General features: G+C 38.5%; 4 protein-coding genes across 4 annotated transcripts; 2 read left to right on the top strand and 2 right to left on the bottom strand.

The window, feature by feature from the left end:
• Positions 1 to 435: 435 nt before the first annotated feature.
• Positions 436 to 9,517, top strand: LOC130699425 (uncharacterized). Its single transcript, XM_059496330.1, has 15 exons — positions 436 to 673; positions 1,621 to 1,848; positions 1,910 to 2,180; positions 2,230 to 2,372; positions 2,437 to 2,585; positions 2,665 to 2,903; positions 3,016 to 3,269; positions 3,346 to 3,394; positions 4,462 to 4,645; positions 4,771 to 4,828; positions 4,903 to 5,009; positions 5,084 to 5,313; positions 5,376 to 5,550; positions 5,673 to 8,727; positions 8,802 to 9,517. The coding sequence occupies exons 1-15, from the start codon at positions 638 to 640 to the stop codon at positions 9,228 to 9,230; spliced, it is 5,607 nt and encodes a 1,868-aa protein (XP_059352313.1). The 5' UTR covers positions 436 to 637; the 3' UTR covers positions 9,231 to 9,517.
• LOC130699273 (tyrosine-protein kinase CSK-like) lies at positions 9,511 to 12,553 on the bottom strand. Its single transcript, XM_057521605.2, has 8 exons — positions 12,146 to 12,553; positions 11,843 to 12,062; positions 11,610 to 11,744; positions 11,413 to 11,549; positions 11,172 to 11,339; positions 10,910 to 11,105; positions 10,415 to 10,501; positions 9,511 to 10,340 (listed from the first exon to the last, which is right to left on the bottom strand). Exons 1-8 carry the CDS (start codon positions 12,199 to 12,201, stop codon positions 10,158 to 10,160), a joined length of 1,182 nt encoding a protein of 393 aa, XP_057377588.1. The 5' UTR covers positions 12,202 to 12,553; the 3' UTR covers positions 9,511 to 10,157.
• Positions 12,554 to 12,775: 222 nt separating this feature from the next.
• Positions 12,776 to 13,667, bottom strand: LOC130699283 (thioredoxin-like protein 4A). Its single transcript, XM_057521618.2, has 3 exons — positions 13,318 to 13,667; positions 13,107 to 13,243; positions 12,776 to 13,040 (listed from the first exon to the last, which is right to left on the bottom strand). Exons 1-3 carry the CDS (start codon positions 13,393 to 13,395, stop codon positions 12,827 to 12,829), a joined length of 429 nt encoding a protein of 142 aa, XP_057377601.1. The 5' UTR covers positions 13,396 to 13,667; the 3' UTR covers positions 12,776 to 12,826.
• A 114-nt stretch (positions 13,668 to 13,781) lies between these two features.
• Positions 13,782 to 15,428, top strand: LOC130699277 (polyprenol reductase-like). The gene is made up of 8 exons (XM_059496331.1): positions 13,782 to 13,798; positions 13,844 to 13,925; positions 13,973 to 14,241; positions 14,309 to 14,457; positions 14,527 to 14,721; positions 14,798 to 14,920; positions 15,006 to 15,172; positions 15,247 to 15,428. The coding sequence occupies exons 1-8, from the start codon at positions 13,782 to 13,784 to the stop codon at positions 15,337 to 15,339; spliced, it is 1,095 nt and encodes a 364-aa protein (XP_059352314.1). The 3' UTR covers positions 15,340 to 15,428.
• Positions 15,429 to 17,017: the final 1,589 nt, after the last annotated feature.

A 17,017-nucleotide genomic window follows, 5' to 3' on the forward strand; every position in this document is an offset into this window, starting at 1 on the left:
GACTTTGCGTTGATTAACGGCGCCTTTCATCCGTCGCACCGGTTGCTGTAATGGCCTCGAATTGATGGACGTCCAATACATCCTCCCCGAAAAGAGTCAAATGGTGCCAAGAGCTCTTCTTCGTCCCTTATCTCATCATTCAACTGCGGCCATCGACGTTTACAACGATTTGTCGGAACTCACGGGAAGAAAAAGGAATGTATTAGTGGTACTCATTATTATATATATTTTTTTAAATACCCCTTGAACTTGCAAGACCCAAATCGAGGTAACGATTTACCATTTCTTTCAGCGTGGAAGATGGTTGAGATTGCCGATGATTGAGGCATCTTTACAACAGTCTTGCTGCCGTCCTAGCCCACCTGTCAATCCAAAAAAAAATTTATCTGGCTGTTCATTTCTTTCTATTTCATGGCTCGAGAAGACAAGACGGAGCGATTACGAATACGTACAATATTTCAGACATCGAGAAGAAGAGATATAGCTGTTGTAAGTGACTGTATCTAGGATGGATATCGCGTCGGCCCGCTGCACAGTTCCGCAACGACGATAGAATGCGCCTTAGCATGGAAGACGTTCTACCTTCATCAAATCGACAAGGACATGCTGAAAATATCAAACTTACGATAATGCCCTGATGACTAAAATTCAACAGTCGTCCACATCCGTAAAAGTAAGTCTATGGCGTGCAGTTTTGCTCGCAGCACTTGTTGGCGGTCCTATAATCGACTTCAACCGCGAGAGCCGGATTTACTGGTTTCTCGTTGGTCGAACGTCACTGACATTTTTTTTTCTGTTTGACTGTATCTTTCGATTGAGCATTTCGAATTTCATTGCCATCAAATTATAACTGCTGCTCTCGTAGAAAATTGTGCGCGTGGAAATCGGTAAATGCCAATGAGAAACGATCCAGGACAAGGCGACGTCTAAACTGATTTGAAAGCGTCTGGTCAAGACTTTCAGACCGTTATTGTTTTTATGCTTGTCGCATCCCCATTTTCTAGTTTGCAATAACAAAAAAAAGTCTGTGACTGATGACGCATGAGACACTTGGTTGATGGCTTATGTACCATGACAACAGCGGACGCGCTTTCAACATTCCGACTATCATAGAATCGAGTGAAAGTTTTACTTCTTTTGCTATAAAATAAAACAATAAAAAGCACTCGTTCCAAAGGATTTCGATTCCGGCCTTTTGTCGAGCTGCCTTTGCTTTGGTCCCCTACAAGGAAAAGAAGAAAAATCGATTGACATAAAATATGCGAATTGAACAATTGAATTTTCTGATTGTAGTCTAGTTCTCACAGTAATATTTTTCTTCTTTCCAGGAATTCGTGCGCACATTTCAAAAATAGTTTTGATTTGTTGCAGGTTTTCAAATTTCTACTGAAAGTAAGACATTGGCTTAAGGTTGGGCACAGCAGGACAGACTAAAAAAACAAATTTATTATGGAATTCTAATAGCTCTCAGTGGAAGGGGGAGAATATAATGACATATTTTTCCCGATATGTCACTGATGCCGGAGTTGCGACAACTTAACGACCGAAAAAAATCCTAGATAGCCCGTTCCCAATACTAAGATCGGCAACGTTGCTTTGTTTGTTATTTTGAAATTGCAGATCATTGTTCATCGTTTACTCAGCGATGCGAAAGCAGTGATGGATTCAAAACTAGAATCTACAAAAAGAAAACGCGCAAAAACAGATGAAGAATATTCAGACGAACATTGTGAACAGAAGCCGCTATGCAAATATGGTGAAACCTGTTACCAGAAAAATTCTTATCATGTACAGAAATTTAGACATCCCCATAGAGATCCTGTCGCCAAGCCTGAACCGAAGGTACAAGTATAAATATTTAAGGTTACGATCTCTGCGATTTAATCAGAATTTGTCCATGCTATTGTAGGAAAAATCAGATGAAAGTATGACATGCCTGATGTCCTCTGGCTCAACGGGAATGAAAGAACAAGAAACATCAGAACCTAATGGTACTCCTTCATCTGTAACTGTTGAACAGGGAAATGACTATCAAGAAATTAAAGAGGATGTTAGTGAATTGGCACATTCACCCTTAGATGTCAAGGAGAACATAAAACAAAAATTTCTAGTTGAAATGCCGGATGATTTTTACGAGTTCTGGGCATTTTGTCAATCAATTTGCCAGAAAAATACTTTAGGTAAACTGGAAATAATTGAAGTATGACCTGACCTAATGATAAATTTTAGAATTATTTAAGGATTCCCTCGGATTACATTTAGCTGGCCCATTTGAACTGCTTGACCAAACCCAAAAGGAAAGCAAGCCCAAACATAAATCAGACAATCTTTTAATACAGTGGCGATTTTATTATGATCCTCCTGAATTCCAGGTATACCCTTACTTCATCCTTTGTAGTATCAGAGCCAGACTGATTAATGTACGTCCAATTTTAGACTGTAATTGTTGGGGATCTAAGCAAGGGATATCATATCGGTTATTTCCGTGATGCTCCAAACGAAATGCCCGCGTTTGTTGGCTCAAACACGGAATCAGAAGGTTGCCTTTTAACTCCCATGGGCGAGAATCTGTTTTCTGCTGTCAGGTACGTACAACTTATAGTTTAAAAAGGAAATTAAATTCTGATGTGCAACTTTATCTTACGTAATCCTATGTGACCGCAGTCAGCTAATATCCGTGACCGTTAAAAAAGTGGACCCATTTAAGAAAAGCCAACTTACGTCACTAAAGAAGCAATTAGAAGACTGGACAAACAAAAATGGTATTCCAATTGAGCCACAGAGTCAAACTCTTAAAAAGCGAAAAAAGCTGGTGGTTGCTAAGACATTTTACGAATGTGGCATTGTGGTCCCGGTAGATAAAAAAACAAAAGTTGGATACAGAGAAATTCCAGAAACAAGTGGTAAGGAAAGCCTTTTATATATTAAACTTATGGTATCGAATACTAGTGCTATTCTTTATTTTTTTTTATTTTTTTTTTGGTTGGCCGTTTCGTTATTTCATTTTTGCTGCAGCCAACATAAAAAAAATTTGTAAGAGGATCGTTGAAAGCCAAAATTTATCTGAACAAAACAAGAACAGCGATGCTCTTCAAGAATTGGTTACTTACGTTCAGTATGCTAATGATGAATCGGACTACGGTATGGGTCTAGAACTTGGACTGGATTTATTAGCCTTTGGAGGAGAGGTTTTCCATCCAACAATACTTCACTTGTTGGGCGTTGCCTACGAGCTTTTGGATCGCAAAGAATTTTTCGTTATTCTTAAGGTAATTTTCCGGCATACTCCATTCATATTTTTTTTTAATTTTTTTTATTTGGTTCTTGTACTATTTGTTGGTACAGACACATCTGAGTAACAGGCGTAGGCTCGCAACTGCTGAAACAGAAAATTAAAGCTTCTCATCTTTGCTATGTAATCTAAGCTATGTAATCTTAAAAAAAATTTGAGAACTATATTTGTCAACTTGGTAAATAATTGTATGACGGAGCTTGTTTTTAAGCTTGCATACGACGTAGAGAAAATAATTGTCGATTCATAAAGTTGTAATGTACAGCTCCAAAGTATCTGTCGTAATGATTTCATCCCGTGAAATGTGGGCTAAAAGAATGTTCTATGTTCTTCTGGTTTTCGTCGAAATGATTGGGTGAGCCAGCTCTAAAATAAATTTAGAAATCTGTTAGTATGGCCCAGCTTATGCAGAAAAATCTTAGGTTTAGTCACTCCAGTAACGGCAAACCCCTTTTTTGTCGAAAACCAAAAACCAACCGCGCCTTGGAATCGCGTAGTAAACCAATAATAGATTTAAAACAGTAAAATTTTACACAGTGAAATTGTGGAATTAGTTAAACGCCTCTGAAAGTCTCGCGTTTAAATTCGTTGACTTTTTATTATTTACGTGTTACATCATCCAAATTTTGTACGTCGTTGACTCGTTTCTGGCTGAGCATTGAGTCAACAATCAATTTAAATGAAACCAACATATATTTTATCTAAAAAAAAATTGCAGCGTTGCAATTAATCGATAACTGATTGGACTTAACCGATTTCAATCTACTCGCAACTTACCAATTTCGACTGGTTCGCACGCTGTTCGACTGCCCATTTTAGTCGTAACAGGTAGAGATAGCGTGGTGTATTTTCAAAGACCAAAAACATTTGGCCATTCTCTTGTCTCCGCACGTGGCATTTTCTTGTGGGCGTTGCTAAAGCTGTATCGCAGCAGATCAAGCTAAGAAAGCTAGGTAACAGTTCCTTGCATTATTTTTTACAACTTCTTGGTTATTATCATGTTAACTTGTCAAATTTTAACTGGAGTTTGGGTTCAGGAGAAACTTGTTGCAGACAATTATTGCCTTGCCTTTGCATCCTGAAAAAGAAAACTATTATTTTAAAATTTAAAAGAAATTGCATTGATGACTGTTTTAGGTTGGAGATTCCTAGCAAGTATTGAACACCAGGTAGCATATCACAAATTTTCGCAATGAGAAGAGCCCCACAAAGAGCCCTGAAAAGGATTCCAGATAGAAGCCATGTGGAATGGCAGGACTTTGACCCGAGGATGGAGGAGTATTACAATGCCAATAACCATTACACTTCAGGACCTGGATTACACTTACCTTGCAGTTTACCTTACACTATGAGGTATGTAATGTGTACTGGTTGAGAATCTACCTAAACTATAATTGTGTGACACATGTTTATCTGTAACATTATTGTTCCCGAAAGTATTAGTCTTAGCCAATGTATTCAAATCAAATTATTGCTAGGACAAATGCATTGCCATACAAACTGTTCGTTAGTGGGATCCATCCCGATACAACAGAGGTAATTTACTTATTTATTACTATTATTTAGTGAGATGACAATAAAACAATTCTACCATTTTTTTCCTCGAATAGGAAGGTATAAGACACATTTTTTGCAATTATGGAAAACCCTTGTCAGTAACCAGGACCAGGAACAGAAATCAACAACCAATAGCATTTGTGGAATTTGAATCACAGTGGTAAAAGCAATTCTTTTTTTTATACACATATTTTCAATTTAAATTAATATGAGTAATTTCATTTACAAATGTAGTGAGGCTGATAATGCAATTATTGAACTCGATGGGAAACCACCTCTTAATTGGGAGATATGCTATGCTATGACTCGCTGTAGTGAAGAAAGGGTTTACTCACAGTTTGCAAATCTCTCACTGGAATCGGATTTTGAAAGACAGACACCTATGTTTCAAACGTCTGGCATGGGCAGACAACCTTTCCACTCCAGGCCATCTCCTGGTTTCACCAACAATGAATCATCTATGGGTATTTAAATACATCCAAGTTTTGTACATTTCTGTGCTAATGGTAGATCGTTCTGAGCGCAGGACCGACGCAGCTGACGAATACCATTCCCAATTCCCTGAAGCAAGAAATGCCGCCTTGTTTCGTATGTGGGGCACATGCGCCTCTTGTCTGCACAATTTGTAAGACTAGGTATTGCTCTCAGACATGCCAGGGAAGTGATTGGCCAACTCATCAACATGTTTGCAGACCTCCACCGTACGTTGATTTTTCCTTGAAAGATACAGTTTCGAATGGACAGTTTTTAAAATTCCGATAAATTCGGATGTTAATTAGTTCGGCTTGTCAGCAGTACATAATTTATTTTTGTTTTAATGTAGAGCCTTAGAGCCGGCAACTCAACGTGTAAACGCCGGTGAAAGGGCGACCCGACCCCGTTTGTCATCTGGAAATGATGTTGCTGTTAAAAATCGAGAATACCCAAACATTTCATTCTCTCGCCAGGGTAGTGGCGGTCCAGTCGCCGTTGAGCATACTCACGACCTTTCAACAGAAGTCGGAAAAAATTATCGCACTGGTTCAGCTGACTCCGCTAGTTCACATTCGTACATTATCAAAGGTATAAAGCCACTGGACCAAATGGGATCTTCAAATCAACGTGCCGTTGACCTGTCTGTGACGATTCATCGTAACACAAACAGTGGATCAAGGACTAAAACGCCAGATATGAGAATCGTTAAGGACATCAGTGATGCACCTGTCCATTACGGTAAATCTCAATCTGGCACCCGAGACATGCAAGCCCCTGAACAAAATAAAGCTGCGCAAGGTTTCACACGCAGTCCTAATTGGACGAACAACAATGCCGCTTCGAGAAGCAATCAAAGTAGCACAGTGTCGCCCAACCATGGTCAAATTACACTGAACGAACGCCAGTATGAAAATCATTTAGAAATGGGAGCCGGACCCAAATCTCGCACTTTTCCATTGGTTGATGTTTCCCCTATTAGCTCCGGCGCATCAGCTCATCAGAAGCCACACCAACCTCATACGACCACTGCGGCGAAAACCTATGCCAAAAGTTTTTCTCCAGGCCAATTGCAACTGGTATCCGACAAACCCAGTAAAGTTTCAGTTTGCTTTGCCAAATCGCCATCTGAATTCTACATCCAATACTTTACGTTTCGTGAAATTCTGAAACAATTGATGGTGAGCATCGAGAACTACGCTACCATGTCAGATCCCCTTGTAAACCCAACAGAAGGACTACCGTGCCTCGCAATTTACCCTGCAGACGGCTGTTGGTACCGAGCCCAAGTTCTGAAAGTCCTACCAGATGGTATCGGGGTTCGATACGTCGATTTTGGTAATACGATGAAAATGCCCAACAACAAAGATAACTTCCTAATGATGGAACATTCGCTGAGTGAATATCCATTTTACGCTACCAAAGTTAAATTGGCTGACGTTTTCCCAGTCAACGGAAGTAGCTGGGATAGGGACGTCTGTCTCAGGTTCAGAGAGATAGTAGATGATAAGCCTTTCCTCATGGAATGTGTCCAGCAGGATGAAGATGCCATTAGTGTTCGATTGAAGAATGGTGATGGGTCTGATTTAGTTACTCGTTTGTTACAAGAAAATCTCGTCCGAAAAACACCGTTTAAAGCTTCTGACATGCTGGATCGTCTCACTATTGCTACTGGAACTTCTGCTCTTCCACGCTCACCGCAAATGGTCCATAATCAACAAATCTCGCATTCTCAGCCTGCTGGCTTATGTAGTGGCACCGGCCCAACATCTTCACCCGTCAATAGAAGTTCACAAGCCCTGCAAAGCCCGCAAGCCGTCACTCCCAAAAGATCGATGGCCACGAGTTTAACGATTCCCGGGCAATCACCACTCCCAGTTCATTCTCCAACTAGGGCTGCTTTGCGGCAGGATACTAGCTTTAGTCAACCTCGTGCGCCAACTATGACTTCTGTTCCGGTTCGCCCCATCAGTTTGCCAAGTCGTCCGTTGTCATCAGCACATTCTCCATTGCCACCAAAGGCCAACTCCATCATTGAAATCCTGGAAGCTGGCATGACGGTTATTTTCCAAGTGATTGTACGAGACAGTGGTGATCGATTCATCGGTATGCTTATTCGTGACGAAGAAGATATGGGTATCATCGAATTCAGTTCTTTGGCAGAAACCATCGAGCCTGTTCCCAATTTCCAACCAACTGTTGGATCGGTTGTGGCAGCTCTGTCTTTGGTTGATAACCAGTGGTACCGGGGCTGTATCACGAAGGTGTTGAAGTCTTCCTACACCGTTCTCTATGTTGACTATGGAAATGTCGAAGAAGGTATCATCTCAGTGAAGCCGATTCCCTCAAGCTATCGCCACCTTACGTTATCTGTCAGACTGAGCGTTGCTGAGAATTCTTCATTGGGAATTAAGCAATATGTGGAGGAGACCATGGTTTTAGACAGCAGCCATCAATTGGAAGTTACTGCAAAGCGTACAAAGGATTCGGTTCTGGCTAAAATCATCGGAGGAGATATCCCAGCTTGTGTTGTCCAATTAGAGCCGTGGACTTCCTTTTTACCTAAACTTGATGAGACACCTATGCCCACTCGTGATATTGCTTCTCCAAACTGGGAAATTGGGCTTAGCTGTGAAGTAATGCCACTCGTTACTGAAGATGTGGACTGCATTTACGTTCAGGCTGTCACAGACGAGACATTTAATTTAACCTGCAAAATTCAAAAAGAGTTAAATGATTATCTACCTACTAGCATAGCAGTATCAACTATTCCAGTTATAGGAAGCTGCGTGGCTGCAATATTCCCAGATGACGGAGAACTATACCGCGCTCGGATCGTTGAAACTACGGAAAATTCTGTGTCTTTATTCTATGTTGACTACGGAAATTCGGCCACTGTATCCCTCGGCGACATTCGAGTACTTCCTGATCGTTTTTATGAATATCCTGCCTGTTGCAAACGAGTTTCGCTTGCTCGTGTAGTACGTCCTGCAAGCCCTCTTCCAACTGCCGTCAGAGATTTGCTGTCAAGCTGTGTTAATAAGATTTTCAATATGCTTGTTCTGCCGTCCACGTCTCAATTCATGGAATGCGTCCTAACTCAAGACGGAAAAGTTCTGAATGAGCTAATCGTTGACATTTTCGAGCAATCGAACACCAGAACTGCAACATCTCCACCAAACCAGATGCCTAAACTTGAAGCCGCTTCTCCTGACACGGATCGTAAGCGAGAAAGAGATACCCCTGTTGACAATACTTTAAGCGAAATGTCATACGACGATGGTCCTTTTATGGAGCTACCAAAAGAAGGACCTTTCCAAGCTATAATTTCGAACGTGGAAGGTCCCCAGCTAATCATGTTGCGTGTCCTGGATGACCAGATTTCTGCAAAACTTGTTCGTTTGGAGGTAATTAACGCTTTTACCTACTCGCACCAATTTTCCATGAACTTGTGTTAAAAGCTCTTAAATTCTACGTTTAGGAGGAACTGGAAGCCTACGCTGGCGCCATAGTGCGTGGTTATGGACCAAAGCTGAATGAAATCTGCATCGCTCGTTACCCTGACGGCAAATGGTACCGATCAGCATGCATTGATGAAATTGCTGATCCAGCTGGGAGACGTTATATGTGCATCCAAGTTGACTTTGGTGAAACACATATTGTTGATGTTGACGACATCAGGCGTATTCCTAAACGCTTGATCGACTATCTGCCTTATCAAGCACAACATACCATCCTCGAAGGAACAGAATCCATGGAGGAAGTGAAGACCGAATTGTCTACCCGGCTTGATGAACTTTTACCCAATAACAGTCAGGTAACTGTCAGTGTAGTTAGTCGTGTCGAAATGGCATATGTTGTGCGTATTCCAGAGATCAGTGCAACCCTGTCTTCCGAGGGTTTGCTCTGATTTTATTTCGAAAACGGAACTTTTTTCTCGTGATTGGTTTGAGCGCAGGAGTTTTCGGTTTCCATTCGGTTCTTTTCCAAATTATTTGAATCCGTGTAATATGTTTCTAACAGCCTCGACAGCTATGTTGTATTTTTTTTTTTCATCAAAATAATGGAAGGGCTTTAAAAAGGACTAGGATAATCTTCCAAATTCCGAAGTAGTAAACCTGTTTTCGTTGCCGACTAGATCTGGATTTTTTTTAATAAATACTTTTTAACAATTTGACAATAACTTGGTATAAAGGCTTATATAAATGTATTACACATTAATTTAACTTCCAAAAGAATCAAACAGCAGATGCAAGCACAACCAGATTATGTACAGTTAACACGGTCAAGGCAGGCAATAATCGTATCATTTTCGTAAAAAAAATTATTAGGGCAGATTGATCGAATATTCAGGACGACTGAAAAAACTGTTAAAACAAAGCCAAAGAATGGCCGAGGAAGATGGGGCAATCGGAAGCTTCGATGACGTCGAAACGCCTTGGCTTAACTTGCACTGAGGCTAAATTTTTTTCTTTGGGTGGTAAGTTTCGATGTTGAATGTGTCAAATTATATAGGCTTTTCGAAAATACCGTTGGGTTTGAAAGGATGATGGTTGGCACGTGGTCAAATCTTGATTTGACCGAAGGAAGCGCAAACCCTCGTTTGATTTACCTCTCATCCATGGTTGGGATCTGCCAGTTACTAGGTGGAGTCGTTTCCATTGACGTCCGTGAAACAACTCAACATATCATTACTTATGCCATACCTCCGAGTTCGCAATGGACTTTTTGTTTGATTTCATTGTGTCATTGGTCACGAAACCCCACCGACAGGCTGAAAAGGAAATGAAAGGTGGGTGGGGTATCATATGAATCGGTGGGTTAAGTGCAGTTTGGTTCAGACAAAATTAGGAGTGTCTTTGAGTTGTGCCAGTTGTTGCTTGACTTGGTTGAACGTGGGTCGCCGATCAGCGTTCAGGTCCCATGCCTGTCTCATTAAATCGTGTATCTCTTGTGGACAACCCTCCGGTTTTTCCATTCGGTAACCCTTTTCTACATGTTTCACCACATCTGCTAGGGGCTAGAACGTAGAAATTTAAAGGGGAAATAATAACGAAACTCAAAGCATGTTCTCAAAAAATTCATTGCACTTACAATTCGCGGATAGGGTACTCGTCCGAATGAATAGATCTCCCACAAGAGGATGCCAAAACTCCACATATCCGACTTGTTGGAAAATTTCTAAAAAACACAAGTGTGCCACAATTAATGAGCAAGATAACAAATCGAATGGCAAACACACGCGACGTTAAGAAAAGAAGTTTTTTTTTTTTTTTTTTTTTATCTATTTCGAACTTGGAAGTTCTTACTAGTCAGGTATGTCTTTTGTCATGTCAAATTTCCTTTTCTTATTTTTATTTGTTATTGCCTTATTTTATTTTAGTTTTTTTTGTGAGTCTGGTAAATAATATAGCTACTTGCTACACATTTATGGTTCGTTACAAACCAGAACTGGGCTGACCTGAAAAGCTTTTTGGTTACAGCGAAATTTTATATCATTTCAATGCCAAAGTCGCGTAGAAACGAAGTCTGAAGTGACAAAGTGAACTGCAATTGTCATTTACTAGAATGAAATTAAGATCGACTTACACTATGTCTCAGCGCTTCTGGCGCTGTCCATTTGATGGGGAACTTGCCTCCCTCTTGATTATAGATTTCTTCTCGAGCCAAACCGAAATCGCACACTTTTGCATCTCCGATTTCAGCAACCAAAACATTGCGGGCGGCTAAATCGCGATGAATGACTTTTTTGGATTCGAGATACTCCATTCCTGAACACGTGTCACTATGAGTATAGGAAAGTATCGGTTAGAAAATTGACTCCCGAATATCAAGATAATGTTTGTCATACTAGGCGAATTTGATTTGGTCTCGCTTCGTAACGTGTAAACGGCCCCTAGAGCGAAGGTAATCAACTAAACTGCCTTTACTCATAAACTCTGTGACCAGGTAAAGATGCTGATGTTGATCATTAAAGACCAATCCCAGTAGTTGAACTAGATTCGGATGACGTAAAGACCTAAAAGTTGTGAATAAGATAACATTAAAAATGATGCGTTTCCCAGTAATTGTGTGAACATGTTTCTACTCACGTCATTACTGATGCTTCGGCAAGAAACTTTTGAGCTGCTTTGCTTGAATCCTTCAATATTTTAACAGCTACTTTTTCTCCCTTGTAAGAACCTAGCATTACATCACCAAATTCTCCTTTCCCTATTGACTCTTTTAACTAGAGAGGTAAGTATTCTTTAGTGAATGTTTGAGTTATACATTCCTATATACTATTTACTTGAAGATCCTTTTCTTGAATGATCCAACCTGCTTCTTCAAAATCCTTTCGATCTACACAAAAATCTGTTTTGCCTTGTTTTGCAACACTTCTTTCAAGACGAGTACATAATCCATCTGCATCTTTTTCATAATGCTAGAAATCATTGTTAGAAGAAATCGTTAGTGTTGGCAACATCTATTAACAACCACAATCTTTTGTTTGAATAGTGGTAACAGTACTGAATGATTTACTTCAACAAGCTCAGCCAAAGTAGAAAAGAACTCCTCTTCATCAATAGTTAGTTTGTTATCTTTGTATATGACTCTGTAGTGTTGAACCTCCCCTTGATAACTGACACATAAAGTGTAGTCCCCAGGATAATTAGTTGATTCCCGAACCAAGAAAAGGCCATCTTCTCTTGGTTGCAATAGATGTTCTGCTTGTTCCCTTGATATTTTTCCATGAAACCAGCTAACAAGAAAATAGTTACAATTAAGAACACAGCAACAAACATACTTAATCACATCAAGGGGTAGGGAGGCTGTCACACTTACGGCATTGCATGGAGTTTCACTTCCTGTTTCTTGTTCATTTCGTTGTTCGAAGGCATTCACTAACAGTCTAATTCTCGTACTTCTATTTTTTACGCAAACTAAATTCGCCGTTTTGACACACCTCAAAGGCAACAAAAATATACAGTGGGAGAACACACAAAAGTTCAGTAAGTACAAGTTCGTTGCTGGACGGCCACCGGCTGTAAACACCTGTTATCCTTTTCACTTTTTGGTACATTCAAAGAGATCGATGCATTCATAAGTAGAAAAGTTTCATGTCTTCACTTAGAAAGATGATACACATTGTTCTAACAGAGCTACGGAAACGGTTAAATCCATTTTATCTCACGGGGCGAAACAGGAAATAGGCAGGAAACTGCCGCCATTACTGTATCGGAAAACCACCTAGTGAGTTAAATTTTCACTAAATTATCCGTTACTCTATCTGGAGTCCTTTTTTTGAAGTTCAGATCCAACGATGGCAACTTCGTACACTACGTGAAACTTAAAACTTCAGTCTTTGAAAATTACGAAACACAACCTGAGTTTACTACCATCAAGCTTATGATGCAAGTTGACGTGCTACGAGAAAAAAAAACTGATTTTAAAGTATAAGGAAACGAGTTCCGATGGAGGAAAACGGAAAGATCATTTTATTTAACTTCGGCCAAGACACATTGATTAATAGCGGTACTTTGTTGAATAATCTTTGGGTGACACAACAAGACCTCTACCCTTTCTTGCCCCTCGGTAAACTGTTTCTACAATGTCAATCATTTCTTGTTTGTCTTCTATAGCCCAGTTGATTTTATTGTTGTTACCTGTGCCTAAATCAATCATGATGTGTTTGTTTCTGAAGAAAAACATGGATGTGCATGGATCATACAATTCATACCTAGATAAAACATAGATAAAATAGCTGGCATTATTGTTGTTTACTTGAAATTTATAACAAATTTACATTTTGTTAAAATCTGGAACTTGGGTAATATCCACTAAGTAAATAACTGCAAAGTTTTTTACTTTCTCTGCTATTTGGTAGAGCACCTCATCCATCTTCATGCAAGTTGGATCCCAATCATGACCAAAACGAATAACCTGAAAAAAATTAAACGAATCATACAGATAATCAGCAGTTTTTTTTTACTCTGAAGCAGGCTTTAGATCGTTACCACCAAGCGGTCCTCTTCTGAAAGAATTGCTTGATCCACCTGCCATCCATTAACAAGGTGCTGTAACATGTAAGACATCTTGTTTGTATGATAAACCAAAAGAAGTAAGAATAATCTAAGACACTGGAGTAAGAACTTTGTCAAGATGCAGGTTTTCAGTTATGTTAGACAGTCACAACAGGAACAAGCTAGATTTTGTTGAGTTCAGTATTGAGTTTTAGGTGCTTCCCGGCTGACAGTTAAAATTTTGTTTTTAAACTGAAATGATTTTCGTGCGACTCGTTTTTCAACAGAGTAAATATTGAACTACAGCCACTATAGCTTCCACGAAAAATGACATTTGTGTACAACACTTCAGTTAAAAAAAATTCTCCATGATGCTTCATTGCCAATTGCATTTCGACGTTAAATCTAAAAAAAAAGTTACAATTAAAAAAATTTTCTAAATATTTATTGAAAATAAAATGACCTGTGTTAATACGTATTGTTTTACTTAAATGATAAAGTAAATTTTTAACATTTCTAGTTTGACAGTTCTTAATCTGGCAACTCTCTCAAGAAACGCTTTCAGTCAGTGGTTTCATTTAGCTTCCGACCGAACTTCCAAAGTAAAATTATATTTTCAACACGAAAAACTAGCCTGCCAAGTTAAAATAAATTGGGACGGAAAGTTGTAGATCAGGTTGCATTGAATTTGATTGCCAAAAAAGCCGTTTTCGATGTTCATACGGCCCTAGTGACCATGATCAACATTGTCATAGTTATGTTTGCTGTTCTGTTTATGACATCCATTGTCGGCACCGTCTTGCAGATGGCAAATTTGAAAGGGATACCAAAATGTCTGTATGATATATACTACTCCGGGAAAAGTTGTGAAGGGAAATTATTTTCTACTTTGCTTTCAGCTGTTCTAGTTCCAAAGAGGTATACCAACTATTTATACCATATGAAAGTTTTTTTGTCATGTATTTGACTTTATATTATCTATCAGTTGGTTTTTTCACTTCTATTTCTTTGCCACAGTCTACACGTTATTGATTTTAATAATGATAATATGGATGATTCTGACAAAAAATCAGCTTCCTATATTTATTACTATGTATATTGACTTCGTATCTCCTCATTCCTGCACAACTATAGGTAAAATAAACCATAATTCATTCATCAACAAAATTCATACTAAAGAGCCTTTTATTTTTTCTGTTAAAGCTAGCGCTAAGATATTACTATTGGCTACCCTGCTTTTTCTCCTTCAGGTTTTTAGACGGGCATATGAAAGTATGTATGTTACCGTTTTTTTGGATTCAAAGATGAACATTGGCCACTATGTAGTTGGGTATCTCCATTACTGGGGATGTGGCACTATCCTTCTATTGTATGCAGCTTGTCAATCTCTGCAAGACAGTAAGTTTCAAAAAAAAAAAATGTTTATTCCATTCTAATGATAAAAAAGTATTACTTTTCATTTGGTTTAAACTAGACCAAATGTATGAACAGGCAAACAATGAAATTCATTTACAACATATCATTGGAATAGCTTTATTCATCATTGCATTTTACCAGCAATATAAAGCCCACATTACTTTAGCAAATTTAAGGAAAAGTAATTTGAAATTTTATTACTTTTATGACATTAGAACTCTGGGTAGACTATACCCTTTTACTCAATAACTTTTTCTTGGTTTTAGATCCGCAGAGTAAGCAAAAGTATAGTCTTCCACAAGGTGGCCTGTTTAATTATGTGTCTTGTCCAAACTTTCTTTGTGAAATCATCATTTACCTAGCAATCAATCTCGTACTGGGAATTGATTTTTATCCGTGGACGCTAGTAACATTTTGGGTCTTGTCGAATCAGGTATCTTAGGTTTTCTTCTTCCGGTTATTTACCGTAAGTCTTCATTATCAAATTCTACTGGTTGCCCATTTTAGATTATGGCTGCTATCATGACCCAGAAGTGGTATAAATCGAAATTTAAGGAATTCCCACCTACAAGAAAAGCCTTAATTCCTTTTGTATACTGATAAAAATTGGGAGAAAAAAATGAAAACAATAACTACCTTGGAGATTAAACTTGTAAATGAGATTAATAAATTAACATTGTTTTATTTAGTTTTCACCGTCGCATTATAAACTGTGTTACTGATTAAACAAGGATCATGAAAATCAGGAACCATGTAAAGAAACCTTTTTAGCTTTCCTCCCAGGTATCATGGATCCAAAGCATGCAATCTAGAGTCGAGAAAGGTATTCACCACTGGTCGAGTCTGACCACATAGTTAAATTTTTCTTTTAATGTCGGGCTTATTCTTGTCGGCCGATCGGTAAAAATAAGCCCGACTTTTTGGGTTTTTTTATGTTTAATTCAAAAACTACAATGCCAATTAAAAAATAAACTAGATATTTGTGATTGGCATTCAATTCTGCATCGAATTCATGTGTTTTTAGCCAAATCTGAATTTTGGCCAAAAAAATGAAAAAGTGGGAAGGCTATAGCCTTCTCACTTTTGTCAAAATCGGCCAAAATGGACATCTCTTGGAATTCGATTAAAACCACAGAGCATAATCAAAATTTAACGTTGAGTTCGATTATGTTAGTGGTTTTCTCGCTAAACCAGCCATTTAAAAATTAACCTAAAAAAATTCGATAAGTCGGGCTTATTTTTGCCGCTCGGCCGCCACAAATTTGTTTGTTTTTTATGTTTAATTCAAAAACTACAATGCCAATTAAAAAATAAACTAGATATTTGTGATTGGCATTCAATTCTGCATCGAATTCATGTGTTTTTAGCCAAATCTGAATTTTGGCCAAAAATGAAAAAGTGGGAAGACTATAGCCTTCTCACTTTTGTCAAAATCGGCCAAAATGGACATCTCTTGGAATTCGATAAAAACCACAGAGCATAGTCAAAATTGAACGCTTATTCCAATTATGTTAGTGGTTTTCTCGCTAAACCAGCCATTTTCAAAATAAACTAAAAAAATTCGATAAGTCGGGCTTATTTTTGCCGCTCGGCCGCCACAAATTTGTTTGTTTTTTATGTTTAATTCAAAAACTACAATGCCAATTAAAAAATAAACTAGATATTTGTGATTGGCATTCAATTCTGCATCGAATTCATGTGTTTTTAGCCAAATCTGAATTTTGGCCAAAAATGAAAAAGTGGGAAGGCTATAGCCTTCTCACTTTTGTCAAAATCGGCCAAAATGGACATCTCTTGGAATTCGATTAAAACCACAGAGCATAGTCAAAATTGAACGCTTATTCCAATTATGTTAGTGGTTTTCTCGCTAAACCAGCCATTTTCAAAATAAACTAAAAAAATTCGATAAGTCGGGCTTATTTTTGCCGCTCGGCCGCCACAAATTTGTTTGTTTTTTATGTTTAATTCAAAAACTACAATGCCAATTAAAAAATAAACTAGATATTTGTGATTGGCATTCAATTCTGCATCGAATTCATGTGTTTTTAGCCAAATCTGAATTTTGGCCAAAAATGAAAAAGTGGGAAGGCTATAGCCTTCTCACTTTTGTCAAAATCGGCCAAAATGGACATCTCTTGGAATTCGATAAAAACCACAGAGCATAGTCAAAATTGAACGCTTATTCCAATTATGTTAGTGGTTTTCTCGCTAAACCAGCCATTTTCAAAATAAACTAAAAAAATTCGATAAGTCGGGCTTATTTTTGCCGCTCGGCCGC

Source organism: Daphnia carinata, chromosome 7 (assembly GCF_022539665.2).
Source record: "Daphnia carinata strain CSIRO-1 chromosome 7, CSIRO_AGI_Dcar_HiC_V3, whole genome shotgun sequence".
Lineage (NCBI taxonomy): Eukaryota > Metazoa > Arthropoda > Branchiopoda > Diplostraca > Daphniidae > Daphnia > Daphnia carinata.

Coding starts and splice junctions, on each gene's coding strand:
- LOC130699277 (XM_059496331.1), top strand. Junction 14,722..14,797: donor TTGTCAATCTCTGCAAGACA/GTAAGTTTCAAA, acceptor GGTTTAAACTAG/ACCAAATGTATGAACAGGCA. Junction 15,173..15,246: donor TTTGGGTCTTGTCGAATCAG/GTATCTTAGGTT, acceptor TGCCCATTTTAG/ATTATGGCTGCTATCATGAC.
- LOC130699273 (XM_057521605.2), bottom strand. CDS start 12,201: ATGCCTTCGAACAACGAAATGAACAAGAAACAGGAAGTGAAACTCCAT. Junction 11,745..11,842: donor CTTTGGCTGAGCTTGTTGAA/GTAAATCATTCA, acceptor AATGATTTCTAG/CATTATGAAAAAGATGCAGA. Junction 10,341..10,414: donor GAGTACCCTATCCGCGAATT/GTAAGTGCAATG, acceptor TCTACGTTCTAG/CCCCTAGCAGATGTGGTGAA.
- LOC130699283 (XM_057521618.2), bottom strand. CDS start 13,395: ATGTCTTACATGTTACAGCACCTTGTTAATGGATGGCAGGTGGATCAA. Junction 13,244..13,317: donor CAGAAGAGGACCGCTTGGTG/GTAACGATCTAA, acceptor AATTTTTTTCAG/GTTATTCGTTTTGGTCATGA. Junction 13,041..13,106: donor GTTCCAGATTTTAACAAAAT/GTAAATTTGTTA, acceptor TGTTTTATCTAG/GTATGAATTGTATGATCCAT.
- LOC130699425 (XM_059496330.1), top strand. CDS start 638: ATGACTAAAATTCAACAGTCGTCCACATCCGTAAAA. Junction 1,849..1,909: donor AGCCTGAACCGAAGGTACAA/GTATAAATATTT, acceptor ATGCTATTGTAG/GAAAAATCAGATGAAAGTAT. Junction 4,829..4,902: donor TCCATCCCGATACAACAGAG/GTAATTTACTTA, acceptor TTCCTCGAATAG/GAAGGTATAAGACACATTTT.